Raw genomic sequence first — 12,194 nt, forward strand, 5'->3', positions numbered from 1 at the left:
ATGGAGAACATGCCTTGTAAGCTTCGTTCAATTTTTCCTGTTTTATTTTATTCTGGTTATTGCTAATTTTGTTTGATTTCTTTGTATTATTAATTATTCGGAGCATGCTTTGTTGATTTCAAGATTCCAACAATATTTTGGTTACCTGTTGCACTGAGCGAGAATGCTGCTGCAAAATAGTAAATAATATCCAAGCAAAAGTGGGCGGAGAAGTTAAATTCTTTTATCTTTTTTTCCATTAGCTTAGTCTTTCACGGGGCTAAATGCAAACATGCTCTCTTAATGTTTCAGGTCTTTTATCAAATTTGAAGAATGTTTCGATTTCCATGTGAATCTGAACATTTACTACATTACCATGTTTATTGCTTTGAGTGTAGTTTATTGAATCAAAATGGTTTCCTGGATGAATGTGAGATTGTTCTTTTATACATTTTTCTTTGATTGCTGGATAGCTGGTATTAGTTTGTCATGGACCATGATGTTCCGTATTAGTTTGTCATTAATTATCGACATAGGACCCATTTCATGTGTAATGTTTTGCATGTTTCTCGAGGAAGAAAAGTGAATGTGTTGTCTGTGTCTTGCATATACCTAGTTTGCTGATTTAGCTTAGTTAATATTGTTATTTATACAGGGATCAATCAGTTTCACAAAACACCCAACAGGGAATGCTTTGAAACAGATGCGGTGCTCAGGGTCAGCTTGGGTAATTTTTTGTTTTTCACCATCCTTTCATTTTTAATGATTGGTGTGAAAAAACATAAAGATCCTCGTGATGGATTGCACCATGGTGGATGGATGATGAAAATTTTCTGCTGGTTCATTTTAGTTATTTTGATGTTTTTTGTTCCTAATGAGATTATCAACTTTTATGGTAAGTTACACTGATTTTGTATCAATCCACTAAATTAAGAATGTCATTATTTTCATTTTCACAAAAACAAATCATTATTTTGAAAGTCTTTACATGCTATAGCCTATAGGTGACGATTTCTGACAGAGCATTCACAAATAATTAAAGGAAATGATAAATTATCTAAAGTCACTTCTGATTTTACTTCATCTGAAACTTAAATGTTGTATTTGCAGAGATGATTTCAAAGTTCGGCTCAAGATTGTTTCTTTTGGTTCAAGTTGTTCTTCTACTTGACTTCGTTCATGGATGGAATGACAAATGGGTTGGATACGATGAGCAGTTCTGGTTAGTTTTTCTTTTTGATGTTTTTATGATATTTCTTCACTGTATTCTTCTGATTCACGACCTGCTTGTTTTATATGTATAGGTACATTGCTCTGTTTGTTGTTTCACTTGTTTGCTATTTGGCGACATTTGACTTTTCGAGACCTCTTTTCCACTGGTTCACTCCATCTGGTTCACTCGTGGTATTTATAAATCACTATGTTTTGGTTGTTTCTATTGCTACGCATCATGTTCTTGTTCTTGTATCGTCGATACGAACATTCAGTGTAGAGTTCAGTAACTGTAACCCCTTCTGTTTCTGGTTTCCCCTGATAAGTGGAACCAAGGAAACCCCTTCTGTTTCTAGATTGCATTTCAATAAATCAAGGAATGATACCATAAGGGGCAGAAAACCATCAATGGTTATGGTGCCATTCGCATTTTCAAATTTGCAAAAGCTTTTCCGGTACATGTTCATGTTGGATACATGTATGTGTCGAACTCAATGCTATTTGGATGATGCTCTCAACCAATTTTGAATGTAACATAATTATCATGTGGGTTGCTAAAATTTTAAGGTCGTAATTCAACCGATTGAACCAGTTCAATCGAGAATCGGCTGGTATAGGGTTCATCTGTCTAAAATTGGAAATTTGAAGAATTGTTGTGAGCAACTTCAAAACCAAAACCAAACATTGAAATAGGAAAAACCTGATGAACAAGTTCTTTTTAGGTTCTCTGTTAATAGGGTCTTTAATTCGATCAATCGAACCAATTCAAATGAGAGTCGGTGATCTAGTGGTTACAAAATTGGAAATCCGAAGAACTGTACTTAAAAACCAAAAATTGAAATAAAAAAGACAGATAAACAAGTTATTTTATGGCTTTTGAATTTCTTTTTAGGTTCCTTGTTAATATGGTGTTTAATCGAACCAATTCAATTGAGAATTGATTAATGTAGTGGTTGTAAATCATTCATAAATATAAACAAATATAAGAGCATACTTTATTAAAAATATTTGTCCAAAACGGTGAATGCCAAGAGTTTATATAATGAACTTTCCTGTTATCTTGAGTGATAATAGTAGAAGAAATAGAGAAAAGATGATAAAATAGAAAAGAAATATTTGAATTACAGATAATATGATTTTAGTGTTATATTTTATTACTTATTTGAATTATGTTTTTGTAATATAAATTAATGAGATAAATAATAATGATAAAGTATGTAAAATTAAGTATAAATATAAAAGATAAATAAATTATTGTATATAGAAGATATAATAAATTTTATATCTTAGATACAAAAATAATTTATATATTTTTATTATTATGAATATCTATGAAGAATTTCCACAATGTAAACATTTAGTTAAATGTTGAAAATTTTAATATATTTTTACATAAATTATGTAAAATTTAATATTAATTAAAATAAAAATAATACATGATATATTTAAATACTCAAGTAATATATTATCAACAAATAAAATTTTTATATAAATAATTTTTATTTAAATATTTAGAATTTCATTTGTTAAAAAAACAAATATAGAACAAGGATAATTTGGTAAAATATACATTCCAGTAATCTTTTATTCCTTCAACCAAACACTGTAATCTTACATTCCTACCAAACTAACCAAACACAGTAATGTAACATTCTCAGTAATCATATTCCCTGGTAATCTTTTATTCCCACTGGTAATCTTACATTCCGTGAACCAAACGCACCATTGGGGATATATATTTGAATCAATTAAGTTAAGTTGAAATTTTAAATTATTTAAATTGATGAATTTTATTTTATAATTCAAAATTTAAAAAAAAATTAAGCCTAATCGAGCTATTCAAATTATTGTTTAAATTTAATTGTAAGTATTTATAATGTTATAGTACTATTTGACTGTATTTTGATTAGTTTTCGATAAACATTACAATATACAAATATATTTCTTCATATTTGAAAATCAATCAATTAGTTACTAAAAAAATTTGAGTTATTCTAGTTTAAAATTTGTTGAGTCTAGTCAAGTCGAATCAAACTTTTTAACATTAAGTCAAGTTAAAAAATTGAATTTGTTGAGTCAATAGATGAATGAAAGTGACCAAAAGGGGGTGAATTGACAATAAAAATTTGTTGGAAGCTTTTGCAAGAAATAAGAAAATGACAAAAGAATTTTAGAATGGTTCAACTTCCTTAATGAAGTCTACATCCACTACCTTAGCTTCTTAAATAAGGATTTCAACAAATTCACTAATTTGTTCTAACCTTTTAGGACAAAGTGTAACCTTACACAACACTAAGACTTATACCTCAAATGCACAACCCTTCCTAAGAAGAAATTATAAATGAGCAAACTTTGAGTATCCTCACAAAGATAGATTGCTTGTAATTGAAGCTCTTACACACACCCAAGAACACTAGAATAAAAATTACAATGAATAGAATAATGTTCAATGAAAGAAAGACACAATTGAATATAAATTTGGCTTCATTTTCTATATGAATGTTAGAAAGGTTTTCTTGTCTTTTCTTGGCTATTTCAAGATCCCATTTATATGATCTAGTTGATTTTTAGTCGTTTGAGGTTGTTAGAGGGAGTTTGGAGCCGTTTTAAGCATTAAAGTTGCGCATTAAAGGCTACTTGCACAGGAAGTTTCGAAACTATTCAAAAGAATAAACAAAATTTTGACCATTGGAACCCAAAGTTTCGAAATTTTAAGGGAAGTTTTGAAACTCTTATGAAACTTTTGAAAAGTTTTTAAACTTTAAAGTGTTATTTTTTTTCAAGTTTTGAAACTCTTGGTCAAAGTTTGTTTAAAATAATGATTATTGCTATTTTGAGAAAAAAAATATAACCTTGAAGATTGTTCTAAAATGTTTGAAGGATATATTTGATATAATTTGAACTTAGAACACTTATTTTAAAGATTGGATAAACTTTAGGGACTTAAAAGTAATTTTACAAAAAATAATATATATTATGTTATATCAAAATAATTTATGTTTACCAATCTCCCCTTTTTGATATAACAAAACATTTTTGTAAAAAAAAATTGATTCAAAACTTATCATAAATTTATAAAATTATATAGCAATCAAAAATAATGAAAATGAATTTTCATTTAACTCCCTATTTGAAAAATTATATAGCGGCGTGGCCATCTATCACCCTACCATTAGGCTAGGGCACTGTTAATGTTATATATATATATATATATAAAGGCTTAAGGCTCGGGTTATAATACCTAAACCCTAAATTCTTAAATTTAATAACCTCAATCCCTAACCACCACTATCTCTTTATCAATTCCTCGTTGTATGACCATCTTTGGAGTGCACTACCACCATCATTTGACTCGCCATCAACCGAAAACCAAAACCCCTCCAACCTCGCTCCAAAAATCGGCATCGTTTGCCATAAAAAATCATCCCAAAGCTACATCGAAAACTCACCCTCGTTGCTTCGATTTTTCATCTTTTTCGATCGACCCCGACGTTTGTTCGCCACACTACCGCCACCATGAGACTCTCGAGGTGATGATCTTCAAAACTGGAAAATTTCACACCGAACCAATGACCGGAGCCACTGCACGTGCCGCACACGTCGCTCCCTGTGCGTGGGCGTCGTTTGGCAACCAGGGGTCTGTTGAAAAGATGAACTAGTCTAATCCGATTGGACCGGTCTGAATCGATTGAATCGGTCTAGAATGAGCCGTTTGAGCCACACCGAGCTGAGCCACGCAAAGCTGAGTTGTTGACCATGCGTTGACCGATCGTTGATCGCTGTTGACCGACCATTGACTTTTTCCGGGAACACCTATCCTGATGTTTTCAATGTCCTTAGTCCTTTTTTAAGGCATGTTTCACCAAATTTGATCCCAGTAAGCTGTTTTTCACTGATTAACCTCTCGATTCAATATGTTTTTCGTAATTAAACTACGATTCTGATGTAATTTCTGTTGATATATATCTGAGATATTATCGGATGTTGGATTCAAGTTTGAGAGTGATCGAATAGAGTTTGAATGTTCGTCCGGTGTAGCTTGAGAACCGAGGTAATATTTTACTACCCTATGCATGCTTTATGGTACATGTTGGTATTACTAAGTGCATGAATGAATATGTTTCGTCTCATCTGTATAGTTAATTATTTCTAAATTCGATTATAATGTGGTAAAAAGTAAGTAACTGAATAAAACTCTGATGACTCATATAAGAAATTAGAAAATTTATAAGAAATAATTCCAAGTTCCATGAATAACCAGTGAAGCGTTTAACCTCATAACCCTTAAAATTTGATTACTCTAGTTAAAAATTGAAACACCGAAAACACCTAGATAAGAAGTTACAAAATTACCCTTGAGAGGTAAAAATAGCCCATATTGACCTTGATTGAGAAAGTACCATGAGAATTCGTATATAATCCGATAAATTATTGATTTAACTGTTAAGTTCCTATTTTGTTTGGAAGATTTCTGATAAACAGTTCGTAACCTCTGAGAATGCACTAGACCCATAATTTCTTATTTATGAGTATTCACCCGAATATTAACTTATCGAAAGTACTCTTATTGTCAGAATTGTTCGAAATAACTGAAATAAATGACAAGTTTGAATTAAATGAAAAGACTGGATGGAATGAAAGGACTGAAATACCCTTAAACTGTATAATGATAAAAATACCCCTTAAGTGTGAAATGGCCTAAACTACCCCTAAGCTCTGGAATGCCTGAATACCCTTAGGGGTATTCGATCATGGAATTGATTATTACTGGAGGAATTTTTTTTTTCTAGAATGTAATACCCACGTTTGGATGGGAAAGATTCCCAATTGAGAGTAATAACTCATTGCCAATAGTAACTTTTTAAGGGTTTATTATTGGGAATTTCATTCCCAAATATTACATAGGTATTTATTTATTCCCGTGTGTTTGGGCTAAAATACCCTTACTTTGTTCCTTATCTTCTTCTCCCCGTGACCTAGTTTCTGTCTAGAAAAAAAGTTCAGTTTTTTTCCAATCATTTCCTCCTGGTAAGATTTCTCCTCCACTCCCTTTCTTTTATTTCAATTAATAATACTTAGTTTTCATTTTTTTTGTTTATGTCAAAGAAAATCTTTCGATTCTTCTGTTAATGGTGCTTTTAATTGTTTTTGTTTTTGATTCTTAGTTTCCTGCCTTTTTTTATTCTTAGTTTTCATATTTTTTGCTTTTGTTTCTGTTAAAGAAAACCTTTTGATTCTTCTCCTAATGGTGGTTTTGAATGCTTTTGTTTTTATTCTTAGTTTCTTGTTTTTGTGCTTTCGTTTCTGTCAAAGAAAACCTTTTGATTATTCTCCTGATGGTGCTTTTGATTGCTTTTGTTTTTATTCTCCTCCCCTTTTGATTAATTTCAATTAATGTTTCTTTTAGAAAGAAAAATACTTTAGAATTCAAACATGTCTTATTTTATGATGCTTTTTCTTGCTGGTAACAAAAATTCAAAAGGTATTGAAAATGAAGGGGTTTTTTTCTTGTTGGTAATATATATATATATTGCAAGAATATGTACACATATATAAATATAGATATATTGTAGGAACATGAGATTAGATATCAATCGAATACTTGATAATAACATAATTTTTTTACTTCTACGCTAATGACTTTGTTAAAGTAAATGAAAGATGGAAATCAACTATGCTATATGGTAATAGACTAATTTTCAACTGTAAGAATACCATCAGCAAGGTGGTTTACAAATCACCAGCCTAAGGATGCAAATGTACAGTTGAAGAAATAGTTAAAATTATCAAAGTTTAGTGACACTTCTATATTTCAAATACACCAAGCTACTTCATAAGTCTACCATTAGTTGCTTTTAGATTTTCTTTAATTTTCTAAGCTTATGTTAAAATCTTGATTTCTCTTTTAAATTACTTGAGAACTGTTAAATTAGTTTTCATCTATTTTTATTGTTATGACAAACAATTGTTCTCGTTCAATATTATTATTTTCTAATATTAAATGTTTGTTCATAAAATAGTTATGGCTTGTTTACCAATGTGAAAGAAGACACATATCGCCACAATTCTTATTTTACAACTGCAAATGATGGAGATTGTGTTTCATATGCTTATGGTTATTTCACTTATTCTTAGAAAATATAAAAATAGACCTAAAATATGTTATGCACATGAAAGACTTCATACACATAATATTAGATCACTTAATTTACATAAAATTATATTTGAAAGTGATAGACAAAGTGTTGATAATTGTCGGTTGATAATTGTCGAATGGATAGGAGAGCATTTCTCAAATTGTGTCACCTATTACAAAGTCAAGGTAGGTTAAAAGAGAGTTGATATATGTCTATAGAAGAAATGATTATTACTTTCCTTCATATTATATCCCACCATATTAAGAATAAAGTTCTAAAACGTCAAACAGTCAGATCTGGTGAAACAATTAGTAGAGTTCTCCATATAGTGTTAGCTTCAGTTTTGAGATTGCATTCGATTCTTTTTAGAAAACCAGAACCTATACAAGAGAATTCAACAGACTATAGATGGAAATGGTTTAAGGTATTGTATCATAATTCTTAAATTACTTATAAGTTAATTAGTAATATTTAATACATAAATGGATACTGATAATGTAATTTAAATTTATTTTATGAATATAGGGATGTTTGGGTGCTTTAGATGGAATATATATTAAGGTCACGTTGCTTCAATCGATAAACCTAGGTACATAACAAGAAAAAATGAAATTGCGACAAATGTACTTGGTGTTTGCACACCAAACATGCAATTCATTTATGTTTTACCTGGGTGGGAAGGTTCTGCAGCTGATGATAGAATACTCGGAGATACCATTAGTAGAAGAAATAGTTTAAATGCTCCACAAGATAAATGCTTAGGTAATTAATATATATATATATATATATAAAAGAATGTAAAGTTCTTACAAGTTTTGTATATTAATTAACTTTTTAAATTAAAATAATATAGGGTGTTACTACTTATGTGATGTTGGATACACGAATGGAGAGGGATTTCTTGCACCATATAGAGATCAAAGATACCACTTGAATGATTGGAAAGAAGGACATCAACCTACCACCCCTCAAGAATATTTCAACATGAAACATTCTCAAGCTAGGAATTGCATTGAGAGATGTTTTGGCATATTGAAAGCGAAATTAACAATTTTAAGGTTAAGTAGGCATGTTGACGAGATTAATGAGGTGGAAATGATTAGTCATTGTTTACCAGTTGGTTGGCGTCACGTTGTTTAGGATATATTTTATTTTATGTTAAGTATGAACTGTCACCTTGTATTTTATCTAATGTTAGTGGTCATTAATTTCATGTATTTGACTTATTTATATTTTATGTCATTAACTTTATTAAATTTTATGTATTTCTCTTCTTTAAAATTTAAATTGCCTTTGTTATGGACATTCATTACATATTATGTCATTCACTACATTTAATTTAGTTTATGTTACTATTTTAAATTTCATTTATGATTATTATTGACAATAATGACATGTTTTATGTTATGTTATACATTTTTTATATACATCTTCTTAGATTGTTTCGAAGTGCAATATGTCAACATCAAATATGGAATCTCAAAGGGGGAAAACGAACAACTGGAAAGGTTAAGTCTATAGTTACTAAAAGGACGTGGATTAAACAGAATAATGTTGCACTTGTTGAATGCTTACACATTTTGGTAGAATACCCACATTGGAAAGCTAATAATAGAACATTTAGAGCAGGTTATCTATCTCAACTTGAAAAAATGTTAGAAATCAAGCTTCCGACATCAAAAATTAGGGCTCATCCACATATTGAATCTAGAGTGGAGTTACAGAAAAGACAATACAATGCTTTATCATAAATGCTTAATATTGGAAGTGTTTTGGTTAGAATGAAGAAGAAAAATGTTTGATTGCACCAAAGGATGTGTTTGATGATTGGGTTAGAGTAAGTATTTTAATTGAATTTATCTTCTTTATGTGGTCTTTGTTATCTATATATGTAATTGTAAAATTTATTAAATATAAGATTTTATTATTATCTTATAAAGTCATCCAACTGCTGCTGGATTGAGAAACAAGTCATTTCCATTCTTTGACGACTTTGTTCAAATATTTGGAAAAGAAAGAGGAACTGGAACAGTAGCTGAGACAGCAGCTGATGCAGTGGAAGATCTTGATGTAGAAGACAATGTATTTATAGATGCATTTGTTGAAGAAGCGGGAGTAAGAGATTCTGAATTAAGAGAGGATGTTGGTGCTTCAACTTGCCAAACATCTGCTGCTACTGCCTCTACCCCGCAATGAAAAAAGTAGCTAGTAAGAAAAGTTCTCGAAGTGATTATGAGTTATATAATCTTGTACAAGAGATAAGTAAGTTTGGTGTTGCATACCGAGAAATTGCCCAAGAAATTAAGGATATTACTGCATTATTCAAAAAGGAGGCATAAGGAAATGATCAAAAAATGTCGTTTTACACAGAAATCATGAAAATTGAAGGCCTCTCCAATGATGAAATGCTTAATGCAGTAGAGTATATTAGCAAACATGCGCACAAGGTAGATTTCTTCTTTTCTTTGCCAAAAGAATTCAAAAAAGATTATGTGATTAATCAATTACTTGAATGTCATCACTTTCGACCATTCTTTTGACTTTGGTCCTTCTATAAATATGTAGATCTCTTTTTTATTTTGACTTTAGAATATGGTCCCAAGTTTTTATCTAGCTTCACCATATATATGTCAAGCTTTTGACTTGGACAATTTTCTGTGTGTATAATATAGCCAACATATATGCTTAAGTTTAGAATGTCATGGCTATTATCTTTTGTAAGTCTGAACATTGTTGTTGCTTTTGATGGTTAATGTTCTACTTATTTTTGTTTTGTAAGCTAAACAAATAATGTAAGCTTATAAACATTATATGGGAAAAAATTTATGTAACATGGATAGTTCATATGTTTAGAAGATTTTCATGGAAGTGCTTGATGCATATTTTATGTTGAATGTCCAACAGATTTCAATGAAATATGGAGTGTGCATGTACAAAAGTTATGATATTGCTTTTTCAAATATGTTGTTTTTACTTTTCCAAACATGCTATATTTTTCCTTGTTTGAACTTTGCAATGTGAGGTTTATCAAGTTTTATTAGGTACTTGTATTCTATATATTCATTTATTATCATCACTGTCTAAAATAGAAAAAAAAAGTTAAAATCAAGACAAAAAGTAATAGAAAAAAGCAATGGGCATTTTATTTATTTTCATCATTAATACTACTATTGTTGTTAATATAAACAAAGATGAAGAGCAAGACTTCAAATTCAATATACACACGACCATAAAATAAATTATGTCCATTGCCCAAAATTATATCAATTTATTAACGAGAAAATATGATTTAGATAATATAGATATTATATGATTTTATAAATTAAAAAGTAAAAATATGATTATTTTTTAATAATAATAATATATTTTTAATTAATAAATTAAAAATATTCTCTAAAAAAATAATAAAGTAATCTTTGTACATTTTTGTAGGAGTAAAATGGTTCATCTATTAAAATGTTCATATGTTTATTTAGTTAAATGTTGATTTAAAATTTTAATATATTTTTAGATAAATAATGTAAAATTAATATTAATTATAATTAAAATAATACATGATATATTTACTCTTTTATTATACTCAATTATCTTTTAAATTTTATAAAAAATATATATAAATTTTATGAATTTAAATTTTATTAAAAAGTATATAAATAAAAAATAATAAAGTAATATATTTTTGATGAATTTTTTTATAAATATTTTCATTTAAATATTTAGAATTTCACTTGTTAAAAAATATAGAACAAGGACAATTGGTAAAATATACATTCCAGTAATTTTTTAATCCTTCAACCAAACACTGTAATCTTATATTCCTGCCAAACAAACCAAACACAGTAATGTAACATTCCCAGTAATGTATCAGGTAATGTTACATTCCGATAATCTTATTCCTAGAGATAATGCTACATTTCATGATCCAAACGCCCCCTTAAGCTCTGGAATGAATAAATCTACCTCGAATACAAGAATGATCTAAATACCCTCATGACTTGGATTAAGCAAATGCCTTTGGATACTTCTAAAGATATTGGTGAAACTTTAAATGTTGTAACGTCTTTGAGGTTTATAGAGTACGACCTAAGTAGGTCGATCATCCCTAATACTATTACAATTCGGGAAGTAAATAAATAATGCGTAAGTACATGTTCGTCTCCTCATGATATGTCCAAATATGGTTCTAAAGGTGATCAGTTTGATTCTGCAGTGCAACTAGTTTTAAGAAATGAATATTCGTGAAGTTTCTCTACCTACATAATTGATAAGTGTCGCCTTTGTTGGGAATTGTACAGTGTGATTGGAATTGAAAACCTTTTAAGATGCTTGAAATCTGGAATTATATAAATTGTTGCATACCCTTATTAAATTGATTTATCAAATTCCTCAGGAATTAAATGACTAATATGCCCTTATAAGCCTGATTGATAGAATCACTTTAGGAATGTCTGAATCCTAAATAAATTTTGATACTTCCCGAATGATTGATGAATCCATTAGCTATTAAACTCCCTTTTTTATAGGGACCTCGTTCTGAAATTCAATCAGTTTGCAAAAATATCGTGGCTCCCTACCTGATAAATACCAAGTACCCCCAGAAAATAACTAGATCCTCTAATGTGTTCCCCATGTGTTATATGATTATTTTATCTGTTATGAAATGTGATTCATTGAAGTTACTGATTTACTGAATATTTTAAATGTTTGATATTCTTACTTACTGATGTATTGATTTACTATTTATGAACTATGGGTACATGATATGTGTTCTCTGATTACATGTTTTCACTAGAAAATATAATTATGCCTGATTTATGGATCATGGAAATTACTGGATTACTGTATGAACCTATTTATTGGGATACT

The 12,194-nt window shown here is 29.5% G+C and overlaps 1 protein-coding gene across 1 annotated transcript; it reads left to right on the plus strand.

Annotated features, from left to right (window-relative positions):
• LOC120118293 (probable serine incorporator) lies at positions 1 to 1,719 on the plus strand. The gene is made up of 4 exons (XM_039138373.1): positions 1 to 16; positions 635 to 874; positions 1,090 to 1,201; positions 1,284 to 1,719. The coding sequence occupies exons 1-4, from the start codon at positions 1 to 3 to the stop codon at positions 1,717 to 1,719; spliced, it is 804 nt and encodes a 267-aa protein (XP_038994304.1).
• Positions 1,720 to 12,194: the final 10,475 nt, after the last annotated feature.

This window comes from Hibiscus syriacus, unplaced genomic scaffold (genome assembly GCF_006381635.1).
Source record: "Hibiscus syriacus cultivar Baekdansim isolate YM2019G1 unplaced genomic scaffold, ASM638163v2 tig00110328_pilon, whole genome shotgun sequence".
Lineage (NCBI taxonomy): Eukaryota > Viridiplantae > Streptophyta > Magnoliopsida > Malvales > Malvaceae > Hibiscus > Hibiscus syriacus.

Coding starts and splice junctions, on each gene's coding strand:
- LOC120118293 (XM_039138373.1), top strand. Junction 875..1,089: donor TGAGATTATCAACTTTTATG/GTAAGTTACACT, acceptor TTGTATTTGCAG/AGATGATTTCAAAGTTCGGC. Junction 1,202..1,283: donor GGATACGATGAGCAGTTCTG/GTTAGTTTTTCT, acceptor TTATATGTATAG/GTACATTGCTCTGTTTGTTG.